Below are 15,900 nucleotides of genomic sequence, written 5' to 3' on the forward strand. Positions count from 1 at the left end.
ATTTTTTTGTCATTGTAATAAATAATGGATATAACTGGACACTGCCAAAATAAATAGAAAAATCAATGGGGCGTCACATATGTATGTGTTTATAATCACTTTACCATGTATGTCTCCAACTAACAGGACTACTGTACTTAGGTAATGTTTTACTTTGGTAAACATTTCCTTTCGAAGTTAAAATGTGCTATAATTGGTGAGCATGTGTGTAATGTTTCCTGCTGTCCCTCTCTTATTCCCTTTACAGTTTGATTCTGTCCTTGGAGGCAAAGCTGAACCTTCTGCACAGCTACATGAATGTAACCTGGATACGCATACCCTCTGAGACACGGGTAAAGCCCTGCAGACTTAACCAAACAATACAAGTTTCATTTACAGTATGCCACCTAAATAAGTGCTGCCAAAGCAAATGTCATGCTGCACTGGTTAAACAGCAGACAGTGAGGCTTAGGGGGGTATTCAATGTAGGATCACAATTGTTGGGCTGGGCCGACAGCCATGACCTTGTACCAGTCTCGGTCTGCTCGAGTGAGATTTTGCAGGTGGGTCTCAATGTACCGAGCGCTGATAAGGGGGCGTGGCCTTGAAAATCGCCGAGCTGCGGCCGGGAGCTCATCAATTCCAGGCCGTTCTCGGGAGAACATGCCTGACTGCTTGTGAAGTCGGGCACATTCTGCCGAGATCCCCTGTTCAATGCTGTCGAGGAAGACAGAATTGAATAAGGCCCTGTCGCCATTTCTGCGTCAGGAATGGCGGCGGGAGATTGACTATCCCCCTTATGCTGAGTTTTGAAGCTATTACAGTCTAATAAGCATAAATAACATTTGTGTTTTCTAGAGAACAGGAACCGCATGCAGGGCTACTAGTAGGATAAGCGCCAGGTTTACGTCATGCGTACATCAGAGAAACTTACACTCTTATTTTTTTAACATTTGTTTACACCCTGATTACAGCAGCTATAATCATCCCACCCAGGTATAAAATATTTTTTTCTGAAATAAGCAAAAAAAAAAACATATAGTATGAAGAAAGCACTGTTCGCTTTAGCGGTGCCAATCAGAGGTGGCTAAATACTTGTGGAGCCTGTGATTGTCATCCGTTTATATTTCAATCATCTCTCAGGGACCTGTTATTTATATAACATTGATTGGTGTACAGTATATACAGGTCTGCATCTGTCCACAATTATGCAAACAAGCCCTTGTTGTAGTCTGACCGCATTACACCTATTATTTCCATCCCCTGGCCTTGCCTCCCCACCTGCATGGATGTGCAAGTTGCCCACTGCAAACCCCCCCCCAGGCTGTCTCCTCTGCACTGCACTCTGTGCACTGAACAAAGCAAGGCTTCTTTAATGCAGGACGCCCACGGCCAATTAAAATGCTGCACCGGATTTTGAGCCAATTAGAGCTCATGTACCATTAACCAATCAGAGCGGCTGCCAGTACAGGAGCTCTGATTGGCTCACCAGCCGATGCTTTTTTATTGGCCGCCGGCATCCTGCATTGAAGATGCATTGTGCTTCGGGACCTGCAGGGGATGAGGGAGCAGGAGTCAGGCGACAAGTGAAGGGAGGTGGGGGGATATGGGAGGGGGGGGAGAGATAACGGGGGCCTGGAGGGACCCGGACCGGAAATCAGTCCCAGGGCCGAAAATTCCTAGTGGCAGCCCTGCAAGCCAGCCAGTATAATGTATAGATGTTCCCCTCTATATCAGGTGGAGGAGTGTATTTAGCTGCAAGGTAATGTTGTGTTGGCCATCTATGCTGTTGAAGGGACATGCCGAGAATTGAGCCGCCTTGGCAACGAGCTGAAACCTTAAAGGTTTTAATGAAAATATGAACAAAACTCCCATGCTTTTATTTTCTACACACATACAGATTTGCAATATATTCTTGTTAGTGCCAAAAGCAAAAGTCTTTCTGTTTTGGCTACATAAACTGGCATATTTCCAACTCTGCATCAGCCTCAGTAAATCATGGTTTTTCTGTTATTAACCCCTTCCTGACAGAGCCAGTTTTTGCGTTCCTGACAGAGCCCTTTTTTTCAAATCTGACATGTCTCACTTAAGTGGGCATAACTTTTTTTTGCTTTTACTTATCCCAGTGATTTTGAGATTGTTTTTTCGTGACACATTGTACTTCAAATTAGTGGTAAATTTGGGTCGATACAGTCTGTGTTTTTTTGTGAAAAATACCAAAATGTCGTAAAAAAATGGAAAATTTAGCAATTTGCAAAATGTTAAATTTTCTGCTTGTGAGACAAATAATCATACCACTCAAAATAGTTAATAACTAACATAGACCATATGTCTACTTTATGATGACATCATTATTTCAACTTCCTTTTAATTTTTTTGGACACTAGGAGGCTTACAATATGAATAGCAAATTCTCAAATTTTCAAGAAAATTTCAAACACTGATTTTTTTAGGGACCAGTTCAGTTCTGATGTGACTTTGAGGGACTTGTATGTGAGACACCCCCATAAATGATACCATTTCAAAAACTGCACCCCTCACAGTATTCAAAACAGCATTTTGGAAGTTTGTTAACCCTTTAGGTGTTTCACAGGAATTAAAACAAAGTGTAGGTGAAATTTCAAAATTTCATTTTTTTTGCAGATTTGCAATTTTAATACATTTTTCTAAGGAACACAGTACATTTTACTAGAGAAATGTGACTAAAAATTGATTCCCCCAATTCTTTTGTTTTCATAAATATCCTATATGTGGCCCTAGTGTGCACGTTGACCAAACCACAGGCTTCATAATAGAAGGAGCACCTACTTGATTTTGGAGCCTCCTTTTTATGAGATTATTTTTTAGGCACCATGTAGGTTTCTAGGCACCATAAGATGCTAAAAGTTAGGAACCCCCCCACAAGTGACCCCATTTTGCAAACTACACCCCTCAGGGAATTCATCTAGGGGTATAGTGTACATTTCAAACCCCCAGGGGTTTCACCAATTGTGGTACAACTGGGCAGTGAAAATGAAAAATTACATTTTTTACACAAAAATGCAGTTCTGGCTCAAAATTTTTCATTTTCAGAAGGTATGAAGGAGACAAAGCACCCCAAAATCTGTGCCCCAATTTCTCCCGAGTACGGCAATGCCTCACATGTGACCAAAAAATACCATTTGGGTGCATGGCAGGACTCAGAAGGGAAGGAGTGATTTTTGGATTTTGCAGCTCAGATTCTGGTGGAATTTTGGTGGGTGCTATGTCGCATTAGCAAGACCCCCCAAGCACCAATACAGTGGAACCCCCCCACAAGTGACCCCATTTTGCAAACTACACCCCTCAGGGAATTCATCTAGGGGTATAGTGTACATTTCAAACCCCCAGGGGTTTCACCAATTTTGATACAACTGGGCAGTGAAAATGAAAAATTACATTTTTTTACACAAAAATGCAGTTCTGGCTCAAAATTTTTCATTTTCAGAAGGTATGATGGAGAAAAAGCACCCCAAAATCTGTGCCCCAATTTCTCCCGAGTACGGCAATGCCTCACATGTGACCAAAAAATACCAGTTGGGTGCATGGCAGGACTCAGAAGGGAAGGAGTGATTTTTGGATTTTGCAGCACAGATTTTGGTGGAATGAATGGTGGGTGCTATGTTGCACCAATACAGTGGAACCCCCCCACAAGTCACCCCATTTTGCAAAGTGCACCCCTCAGGGAATTCATCTAGGGGTATAGTGTACATTTCAAACCCCCAGGGGTTTCACCAATTTTGATACAAGTGGGCAGTGAAAATGAAAAATTACATTTTTTTACACAAAAATGCAGTTCTGGCTCAAAATTTTTCATTTTCAGAAGGTATGAAGGAGAAAAAGCACCCCAAAATATGTGCCCCAATTTCTCCCGAGTACGGCAATGCCTCACATGTGACCAAAAAATACCAGTTGGGTGCATGGCAGGACTCAGAAGGGAAGGAGTGATTTTTGGATTTTGCAGCTCAGATTCTGGTGGAATTTTGGTGGGTGCTATGTCGCATTAGCAAGACCCCCAAGCACCAATACAGTGGAACCCCCCCACAAGTGACCCCATTTTGCAAACTACACCCCTCAGGGAATTCATCTAGGGGTATAGTGTACATTTCAAACCCCCAGGGGTTTAGCCAATTTTGATACAACTGGGCAGTGAAAATGAAAAATTACATTTTTTTACACAAAAATGCAGTTCTGGCTCAAAATTTTTCATTTTCAGAAGGTATGAAGGAGAAAAAGCACCCCAAAATCTGTGCCCCAATTTCTCCCGAGTACGGCAATGCCTCACATGTGACCAAAAAATACCAGTTGGGTGCATGGCAGGACTCAGAAGGGAAGGAGTGATTTTTGGATTTTGCAGCACAGATTTTGGTGGAATGAATGGTGGGTGCTATGTTGCACCAATACAGTGGAACCCCCCCACAAGTCACCCCATTTTGCAAAGTACACCCCTCAGGGAATTCATCTAGGGGTATAGTGTACATTTCAAACCCCCAGGGGTTTCACCAATTTTGATACAACTGGGCAGTGAAAATGAAAAATTACATTTTTTTACACAAAAATGCAGTTCTGGCTCAAAATTTTTCATTTTCAGAAGGTATGAAGGAGAAAAAGCACCCCAAAATCTGTGCCCCAATTTCTCCCGAGTACGGCAATGCCTCACATGTGACCAAAAAATACCAGTTGGGTGCATGGCAGGACTCAGAAGGGAAGGAGTGATTTTTGGATTTTGCAGCTCAGATTCTGGTGGAATTTTGGTGGGTGCTATGTCGCATTAGCAAGACCCCCCCAAGCACCAATACAGTGGAACCCCCCCACAAGTGACCCCATTTTGCAAACTACACCCCTCAGGGAATTCATCTAGGGGTATAGTGTACATTTCAAACCCCCAGGGGTTTCACCAATTTTGATACAACTGGGCAGTGAAAATGAAAAATTACATTTTTTTACACAAAAATGCAGTTCTGGCTCAAAATTTTTCATTTTCAGAAGGTATGAAGGAGAAAAAGCACCCCAAAATCTGTGCCCCAATTTCTCCAGAGTACGGCAATGCCTCACATGTGACCAAAAAATACCAGTTGGGTGCATGGCAGGACTCAGAAGGGAAGGAGTGATTTTTGGATTTTGCAGCTCAGATTCTGGTGGAATTTTGGTGGGTGCTATGTCGCATTAGCAAGACCCCCCAAGCACCAATACAGTGGAACCCCCCCACAAGTGACCCCATTTTGCAAACTACACCCCTCAGGGAATTCATCTAGGGGTATAGTGTACATTTCAAACCCCCAGGGGTTTCACCAATTTTGATACAACTGGGCAGTGAAAATGAAAAATTACATTTTTTTACACAAAAATGCAGTTCTGGCTCAAAATTTTTCATTTTCAGAAGGTATGAAGGAGAAAAAGCACCCCAAAATCTGTGCCCCAATTTCTCCCGAGTACGGCAATGCCTCACATGTGACCAAAAAATACCAGTTGGGTGCATGGCAGGACTCAGAAGGGAAGGAGTGATTTTTGGATTTTGCAGCTCAGATTCTGGTGGAATTTTGGTGGGTGCTATGTCGCATTAGCAAGACCCCCCAAGCACCAATACAGTGGAACCCCCCCACAAGTGACCCCATTTTGCAAACTACACCCCTCAGGGAATTCATCTAGGGGTATAGTGTACATTTCAAACCCCCAGGGGTTTCACCAATTTTGATACAAGTGGGCAGTGAAAATGAAAAATTACATTTTTTTACACAAAAATGCAGTTCTGGCTCAAAATTTTTCATTTTCAGAAGGTATGAAGGAGAAAAAGCACCCCAAAATCTGTGCCCCAATTTCTCCCGAGTACGGCAATGCCTCACATGTGACCAAAAAATACCAGTTGGGTGCATGGCAGGACTCAGAAGGGAAGGAGTGATTTTTGGATTTTGCAGCACAGATTTTGGTGGAATGAATGGTGGGTGCTATGTTGCACCAATACAGTGGAACCCCCCCACAAGTCACCCCATTTTGCAAACTACACCCCTCAGGGAATTGATCTAGGGGTATAGTGTACATTTCAAACCCCCAGGGGTTTCACCAATTTTGATACAAGTGGGCAGTGAAAATGAAAAATTACATTTTTTTACACAAAAATGCAGTTCTGGCTCAAAATTTTTCATTTTCAGAAGGAATGAAGGAGACAAAGCACCCCAAAATGTGCCCCAATTTCTCCCGAGTACGGCAATGCCTCATGTGTGACCAAAAAGTGGCAGGACTCAGAAGGGAAGGAGTGATATTTGGATTTTGCAGCACAAATTCTGGTGGAATGATGGTGGGTGCTATGTCGCATTAGCAAGACCCCCAAAGCACCAATACAGTGGAACCCCCCCACAAGTGACCCCATTTTGCAAACTACACCCCTCAGGGAATTCATCTAGGGGTATAGTGTACATTTCAAACCCCCAGGGGTTTCACCAATTTTGATACAAGTGGGCAGTGAAAATGAAAAATTACATTTTTTTACACAAAAATGCAGTTCTGGCTCAAAATTTTTCATTTTCATAAGGTATGAAGGAGAAAAAGCACCCCAAAATCTGTGCCCCAATTTCTCCCGAGTATGGCAATGCCTCATATGTGACCAAAAAATACCAGTTGGGTGCATGGCAGGACTCAGAAGGGAAGGAGTGATTTTTGGATTTTGCAGCTCAGATTCTGGTGGAATGTTGGTGGGTGCTATGTGGCATTAGCAAGACCCCCGAAGCACGGTGAAATGATGAACCTAATAATCCATAGATGTGTGGTATATTTTAAAACACTCCTTTATACATAGGCCGGGTTTGTCGGGGCAAGTTTCACAGTGGAAAATAGTTTCCTTTCTTATTCCCTTTTTATAGCAAACTTTGCACCTTTTTTGTGTCCTGCCCTTTCTTGCAGTGGAGGGGATTTCGTTCGGAAAATGCTGCCCTGGTACAATACGGGGGCCAGTACTAGAAGTACTGGGGCCCTCTGCCTGCTGGTTCCCAAATACTAGGCCCTTTATGACTTCCTCTTGAAAGTGCATAAATGTCCCCCTCTGGCCGGTAGAACGGAATAGCACGTAAGCGTTATACAGTGCCATCTGGATGATATACACGGCCAGCTTCTTGTACCAGATTTTTGTTTTCCGCAGGGCACTGTACGGCTTCAGTACCTGATCTGAAAGATCCACTCCGCCCATGTACCTATTGTAATCCAGGATACAATTAGGTTTTGAGGTGTGGGTACTGGTACCTCGTACAGGGACGGAGGTGGTACTGTCTCCGTGAATTGTTGTCAGTATAAGGACATCCCTCTTGTCCTTATATTTGACCAACAACATATTTTCGGTGCATATTCCCCTGCTTTCACCCCTTCTCATTACTTGGGCAATGTGCGTTTTTGGGAGGCCTCTTTGGTTCTTGCGCACAGTACCGCAAGCTGCTGTACCTCTTGAACCAAGGGCCTTAAACAGGGGGATGCTAGTGTAAAAGTTATCCACATAGAGGTGATAACCTTTATCCAGGAAGGGGTGCACTAAATCCCAGACAATTTTTCCACTAACACCTACGAGGGAGGGGGGGCATTCTGGCGGTTCAATTCTTGAATCCTTCCCTTCATATACCCTAAACCTGTGAGTGTACCCTGAGGTGCTTTCACACAGCTTATACATTTTTATGCCATACCTTGCCCTCTTACTGGGAAGGTACTGGCGGAATTTAACCCTTCCTTTAAAATGTATAAGGGACTCGTCTATGCAAATGAATTTATCTGGGATGTACATCTCTTCAAATTTGGCACTGAAATGATCAATGACCGGCCTGACTTTGAATAGCCGGTCAAAGGTGGGATCATCTCTGGGTGGGCACTGTGCATTATCGTTGTAATGCAAAAATTTAAGGATCGTTTCAAATCGAGCCCGGGGCATGGCCATACGGTAAAATGGGGTGCTGTACAGAACATCTGTACTCCAATATTGCCTAATTTCTGGCTTTTTTACTATGCCCATATGAAACACCAGACCCCAAAACGTCATCATCTCTACTGCATCTACAGGGGTCCACCTAGCAAATGATGACGTGGGGTTTTGAGCAATAAACTGCTGGGCATATAAATTAGTTTGGTCCACCATTAAATTTATAAAATCATCAGAGAAAAATAATTTGAAAAAGTCAATTTCTCTGAGACCTGTGGAATCAAATTGGATTCCTGGCATGGCCAAAAACTCAGGAACCTGGGGCTCAAAATTGTCTGGTGGTGGGGTCCATACGAGATCAATTATTGGGGGGGGGGTCTCAGCTGCTCTACGGGGGCGTCTTTGAGGGGGTCCCTCATCACCAGAGGAGGAAGAGGAGCTTAAGGCGAATCCTTCAAATTCCCCGCTTGCATCACTGGCTGTGTCAGAGTCAGAAGCAAGCATGGCATATGCCTCCTCTGCTGAATACATTCTTCTGGATGACTGGGATGACATTTGGGATGACATTTGGGATGCCATTTTTATTTTTGTGTTACTGGTAGTGAAATGTTTCAACACGTGTATAGTGTAGGGGGGGGTACAAACTTTATTTCAACCAGGGGGGTATGTAGTGTGTAGTGTGTATGTAGTGCAGAAAAAAAAAAATACTTTATACAAAAAAAAAAAATGAAGGGGTTAAAAAAAAAAAAATTGAAGGGGTTAAAAAAAAAAAAAAAAGGTCCTGCGCCAAAAATTGAGCACAGATGTTGGTCAGTAACGTCCGTCACTGAACAGCGCTCAAAGGCAACAGGAATTTGATCAAAAAAAAAAAAAATAGATCAACCCTGTGCCGAAAAAGATGATCAGTGATGTACGTCACTGATCAGCGCACAGCGGCCACAGGACACCCCCAAAATCACAGTGTGTGTAAAAAAAAAATTAAAAAAAGACCCCACAGCACACACAAAAAAAAAAAGGTGATCAGTGATGCGACACTGATTACCAGTGAGGGGCAGCAGGTGCACAACCTTTGGTGCAACTGACAGTGCAACTGGCAGGTATATATAAAAAAAAAAAACCTCTGCACCCCTAAAAAGTTGCTGATCACCTCAGATATAGTGATCAGCACAAAAGGCGGGGGCAGCAGACACAAAATTTAGCACTCTCTATCACTCTCTGTCACTATCTCTCTCTATCTCTCTATCTCTCACTATCTATCACTCTATGACACTGCAGCAGCAGCACTGACAGTTATATATATGAAAAATAACCCCTGCACCCCCAAAAAGTTGCTGGGGGTGCACAAAAGGGGGGCAGCAGACACAAAATATAGCAGTCTCTATCACTCTCTGTCACTCTCTCTATCTCTCTATCTCTCACTATCTATCACTCTATGGCCCTTATTCTGGTTGGTGCGGTCAGAGCCGCACACGGGGCTCCGACCGCACAAACCAAGGGCCGCCCACCGGACGGATCGCCACGGCCGTCCATACACGGACGGCTGGCGATCCGCACAAAAATGGTGGAGGCTACGCCTCCACCATGGTGGGAGCTGCCCCCTGCCTTCGATGGTCGACGACCATCGAAGGCAGGCCCGCACGCCGCGGCAGCTCCCGCAAGCTCAGACCACACGGACAATCGTCCGTGTGGGAGCTTGTAAGGGGGCTGAAAGCTGACATCCGGCGACGTCAGCTTTCCGCCCCCATGTCATGGTAATGAGGGCGTCATGCCCTCATTACCATGCATACGCCCCGCGTTTGCATGGGAACGCCCATGAAACGCGGGGCGTACACATAGGGAAATGAGGGGCTGAAGCCCCTCACGCCCCTATACGCCCCCTTTGCGGCGGACGAAATCCGTCTGCGGCGAAGGGGGCTGCACATGCGCAGAATGACCTCTGCGCATGTGCAGACAAAAAACATCGGCGGTACGGCCGCACGCGGGCCGTACCGTGCCGATCAAAATAAGGGCCTATGACACTGCAGCAGCAGCACTGACAGGTATATAGATATATATATAAAAAATACCCTGCGCCCCCAAAAAGTTGCTGATCAGTTAATTTATACTGATCAGCACAAAAGGGGGGGCAGCAGTCAGTTATATAAAAAATATATAGCACGATCTGTCACTATCTCTCTATCTCTCTCTATCTCTCTCTATCTCTCTATCTATAACTCTATTACACTGCAGCAGCACAAAATATAGCACTCTCTGTCACTAGGCCTCTCTATCTCTCTCTCTCTATCTCTCTCTCTCTCTAACTCGATGACACTGCAGCAGCACAACACAGCACAACACAGCACAGGATGTCACAAGATGAAGCAAGATCCCAAGCAGTGATCAGGTAAGTATTGAGCAAGGTTCTGGTCAGTAAATGGCGACAGCTGGGCACGGTGACCGCACTGCACGCTATTCCAGACCGGAATGGCGTCTGCAGTGTAGTCCCCGTTAGTTTAAACCCCCCTCCATGGCTGTGATTGGTCCGTCGGTCCGACGGACCAATCACGGCCTTTGGGGGCGGGCGGGGTGAGGTGGGGTGACACCAGTGTCACCCTTACACCCCGCGGTGATTGGTGCTGTACTTTACAGCACCAATCACCTCCGATCCCGTGTCACCGGCGAACGTTATTCGCCGGTGACACAGAAAACGCTGTAATTGGCTGTTCACACTGAACAGCCAATCACAGCGATCGCCGACGGGGGGGCTGCATCGCAGGGACATGTCTGCTGTCAGGGACAGCAGACATCGTCCCTCTGTCACTGCGTCTCTAGACGCAGTGACAGTTAGAAGTCATGACGTATATATACGTCATGTGTCGGGAAGTACTTCCCGGCCATGACGTATATATACGTCAAATGTCGGGAAGGGGTTAAGCTATGAAATATCTTTTATAAAGAAAGTCCAAAATTCAGACCTAAAAATATAAGTTGCAAAGAATGGAGACCCCTAGTAAATCCATAACATAATTTGCCTTAATTTCCTCCCCAAACCTCTTGTTGCCCACTACAGTCTGCCACTTGAGGCAGCATAATTACTACACCAGTACTGTACATACTCATCAATAAAGTTTTCCTAGACGTTATAAAATGTTATATTTCATATATGTTGGCTGCTTTAATTATCATACTTTTCCATATATTGGGGGCCTTGGTTTTTATCTCATCAGGTTGCCCCTGTATTAACCCCTTCCCGACAATTGACGTACATTTACGTCATGGTCGGGAAGTACTTCCCGACACATGGCGTAAATGTACGTCATGGCTTGTAACTGTCACCGCGTCTATAGACGCGGTGACAGTTTCAACATGTCTGCTGTCCCTGACAGCAGACATGTCCGTGCATGCCCAGGGGGGGCTGCGATGCCGCCCCCCCGTCGGCGATCGCTGTGATTGGCTGTTCAGTGTGAACAGCCATTCACAGCGTTTTCCTGTGTCACCGGCGAATAACGTTCGCCGGTGACACGGGATCGGAGGTGATTGGTGCTGTAAAGTACAGCACCAATCACCGCGGGGTGTAAGGGTGACACTGGTGTCACCCCACCTCACCCCGCCCGCCCCCAAAGGCCGTGATTGGTTCGTCGGACCGACGGACCAATCACAGCCAAGGAGGGGGATTTAAACTAACGGTGACTGCACTGCAGACGCCATTCCGGTCTGGAATTGCGTGCAGTGCGGTCACCGTGCCTAGCTGCCGCAGTATACTGACCTGAACCTTGCCAAATACTTACCTGATCCTTGCAAATACCTTGCCTGATCACTGCTTCATCACTGCTTGTAGTGTGCTGGATGCTTCCTGGATCCTGTTACTTGTGACTTCCTGTGTTGTGAACTTGTGCTGCTGCAGTGTAATAGCGTTAGATAGAGAGAGATAAAGAGAGATAGTGTCAGAGAGTGCTATATTTTGTGCTGCTGCAGTGTGATATAGTTATAGATAGAGACATAGAGAGAGAGAGATAGAGAGAGAGAGAGAGAGATAGAGAGAGATAGAGTGACAGAGAGTGCTATATTTTGTGCTGCTGCAGTGTGATAGTTATAGATAGAGAGATAGAGAGAGATAGAGAGAGAGAGATAGAGATAGTGACAGATTGTGCTATATATTTTTTATATAACTGACTGCTGCCCCCCCTTTTGTGCTGATCAGTATAAATTAACTGATCAGCAACTTTTTGGGGGCGCAGGTTTTTTTTTATATATATATATATACCTGTCACTGCTGCTGCTGCAGTGTCATAGAGTGATAGATAGTGAGAGATAGAGAGAGATAGTGACAGAGAGTGATAGAGAGTGCTAAATTTTGTGTCTGCTGCCCCTGCCTTTTGTGCTGATCACTATGGCCCTTATTCTGATCGGTGCGGCCCGATCAGAATATGCGGCCGCAACCGTGCAGGCGAATCCCCGCCTTCCATACGGATCGCCACCTGCCGTCCGTACGCGGATATGTGGCGATCCGCATGAAATTGGACGGGGATACGCCTCCTCCGTCTTGGGAGCTGCCCCTGCATTCGATGGTCGTCGAACATCGAATGCAGGGCCGCACGCTCCACCAGGTCCCGCAACACAAGACCACACGGACACTTGTCCGTGTGAAATCATGTATGGGGGCGGGCAGCTGACATCCGACGATGTCAGATGCCCGCCCCGTACCCACGCGTCACGGCCTCATTACCATGCATACGCCCCGCGTTTGCATGGGAACGCCCATGAAACGGGGGGCGTATGCATAGGGTAATGAGGCTAAGTAGCCCCTCACGCCCCTCTACGCCCCCTGTGCGGCGTATAAAGAATCCATGCGGCGAAATCGCCTGCACATGCGCAGAGTGACCTCTGCACATGCGCAGACGATAAACATCGGCGGGCCGTACGCAAGCGGGAATATCCGCACCGATCAGAATAAGGGCCTATATCTGAGGTGATCAGCAACTTTTTGGGGGTGCAGAGGTTTTTTTTTTATATATATACCTGTCAGTTGCTGCCATTTGCACTGTCAGTTGCACCAAAGGTTGTGCACCTGCTGCCCCTCACTGGTAATCAGTGTCGCATCACTGATCACCTTTTTTTTTTTTTGTGGGTGCTGTGGGGTCTTTTTTTAATTTTTTTTTTACACACACTGTGATTTTGTGGGTGTCCTGTGGCCACTGTGCGCTGATCAGTGACGTACATCACTGATCAGCTTTTTCGGCACAGGGTTGATCTTTTTTTTTTTTTTTTATCAAATTCCTGTTGCCTTTGAGCGCTGTTCATTGACGGACGTTACTGACCAACATCTGTGCTCAATTTTTGGCGCAGGACCTTTTTTTTTTTTTTTTTAACCCCTTCAATTTTTTTTTTAACCCCTTCAATTTTTTTTTTTTTAACCCCTTCAATTTTTTTTTTTTTTGTATAAAGTATTTTTTTTTTCTGCACTACATACACACTACACACTACATACCCCCCGGGTTGAAATAAAGTTTGTACCCCCCCCTACACTATACACGTGTTGAAACATTTCACTACCAGTAACACAAAAATAAAAATGGCATCCCAAATGTCATCCCAAATGTCATCCCAGTCATCCAGAAGAATGTATTCAGCGGAGGAGGCATATGCCATGCTTGCCTCTGACTCTGACACAGCCAGTGATGCAAGCGGGGAATTTGAAGGCTTCGTCTTAAGCACCTCTTCCTCCTCTGGTGATGAGGGACCCCCTCAAAGACGCCCCCGTAGAGCAGCTGAGACCCCCCCCCCCAATAATTGATCTCGTATGGACCCCACCACCAGACAATTTTGAGCCCCAGGTTCCTGAGTTTTTGGCCATGCCAGGAATCCAATTTGATTCCACAGGTCTCAGAGAAATTGACTTTTTCAAATTATTTTTCTCTGATGATTTTATAAATTTAATGGTGGACCAAACTAATTTATATGCCCAGCAGTTTATTGCTCAAAACCCCACGTCATCATTTGCTAGGTGGACCCCTGTAGATGCAGTAGAGATGATGACGTTTTGGGGTCTGGTGTTTCATATGGGCATAGTAAAAAAGCCAGAAATTAGGCAATATTGGAGTACAGATGTTCTGTACAGCACCCCATTTTACCGTATGGCCATGCCCCGGGCTCGATTTGAGACGATCCTTAAATTTTTGCATTACAACGATAATGCAAAGTGCCCACCCAGAGATGATCCCACCTTTGACCGGCTATTCAAAGTCAGGCCGGTCATTGATCATTTCAGTGCCAAATTTGAAGACATGTACATCCCAGATAAATTCATTTGCATAGACGAGTCCCTTATACATTTTAAAGGAAGGGTTAAATTCCGCCAGTACCTTCCCAGTAAGAGGGCAAGGTATGGCATAAAAATGTATAAGCTGTGTGAAAGCACCTCAGGGTACACTCACAGGTTTAGGGTATATGAAGGGAAGGATTCAAGAATTGAACCGCCAGAATGCCCCCCCTCCCTCGTAGGTGTTAGTGGAAAAATTGTCTGGGATTTAGTGCACCCCTTCCTGGATAAAGGTTATCACCTCTATGTGGATAACTTTTACACTAGCATCCCCCTGTTTAAGGCCCTTGGTTCAAGAGGTACAGCAGCTTGCGGTACTGTGCGCAAGAACCAAAGAGGCCTCCCAAAAACGCACATTTCCCAAGTAATGAGAAAGGGTGAAAGCAGGGGAATATGCACCGAAAATATGTTGTTGGTCAAATATAAGGACAAGAGGGATGTCCTTATACTGACAACAATTCATGGAGACAGTACCACCTCCGTCCCTGTACGAGGTACCAGTACCCACACCTCAAAACCTAATTGTATCCTGGATTACAATAGGTACATGGGCGGAGTGGATCTTTCAGATCAGGTACTGAAGCCGTACAGTGCCCTGCGGAAAACAAAAATCTGGTACAAGAAGCTGGCCGTGTATATCATCCAGATGGCACTGTATAACGCTTACGTGCTATTCCATTCTACCGGCCAGAGGGGGACATTTATGCACTTTCAAGAGGAAGTCATAAAGGGCCTAATATTTGGGAACCAGCAGGCAGAGGGCCCCAGTACTTCTAGTACTGGCCCCCGTATTGTACCAGGGCAGCATTTTCCTGATGAAATCCCCTCCACTGGAAAAAAGGGCAGGACACAAAAAAGGTGCAAAGTTTGCTATAAAAAGGGAATAAGAAAGCAAACTATTTTCCAGTGTGACACTTGCCCCGACAAACCCGGCCTATGTATAAAGGAGTGTTTTAAAATATACCACACATCTATGGATTATTAGGTTCATAATTTCACCGTGCTTCGGGGGTCTTGCTAATGCCACATAGCACCCACCATTCATTCCACCAGAATCTGAGTCCTGCCATGCACCCAACTGGTATTTTTTGGTCACATGTGAGGCATTGCCGTACTCGGGAGAAATTGGGGCACAGATTTTGGGGTGCTTTTTCTCCTTCATACCTTCTGAAAATGAAAAATTTTGAGCCAGAACTGCATTTTTGTGTAAAAAAATGTAATATTTCATTTTCACTGCCCACTTGTATCAAAATTGGTGAAACCCCTGGGGGTTTGAAATGTACACTATACCCCTAGATGAATTCCCTGAGGGGTGTAGTTTGCAAAATGGGGTCACTTGTGGGGGGGTTCCACTGTATTGGTGCTTTGGGGGTCTTGCTAATGCGACATAGCACCCACCATCATTCCACCAGAATTTGTGCTGCAAAATCCAAATATCACTCCTTCCCTTCTGAGTCCTGCCACTTTTTGGTCACACATGAGGCATTGCCGTACTCGGGAGAAATTGGGGCACAGATTTTGGGGTGCTTTGTCTCCTTCATTCCTTCTGAAAATGAAAAATTTTGAGCCAGAACTGCATTTTTGTGTAAAAAAATGTAATTTTTCATTTTCACTGCCCACTTGTATCAAAATTGGTGAAACCCCTGGGGGTTTGAAATGTACACTATACCCCTAGATGAATTCCCTGAGGGGTGTACTTTGCAAAATGGGG

General features: G+C 45.2%; 1 protein-coding gene across 3 annotated transcripts in view; it reads left to right on the forward strand.

Moving 5' to 3' along the window:
• The window catches only part of OTUD7A (OTU deubiquitinase 7A), a 260,840-nt gene that overhangs the window by 229,201 nt on the left and 15,739 nt on the right, over positions 1–15,900 (forward strand). For all 3 annotated transcript variants that reach the window (XR_014473489.1, XM_083183759.1, XM_083183758.1), the window contains exon 13: positions 248–332. Coding sequence is in view for 2 of the 3 variants with exons in the window: in XM_083183759.1 (XP_083039885.1) it covers positions 248–332 (85 nt within the window). In the remaining variant the exon portion in view is untranslated. The remainder of the gene's footprint in view (positions 1–247; positions 333–15,900) is intronic.

This window comes from Crinia signifera, chromosome 4 (genome assembly GCF_055691185.1).
Source record: "Crinia signifera chromosome 4, ASM5569118v1, whole genome shotgun sequence".
NCBI classification, from domain to species: domain Eukaryota; kingdom Metazoa; phylum Chordata; class Amphibia; order Anura; family Myobatrachidae; genus Crinia; species Crinia signifera.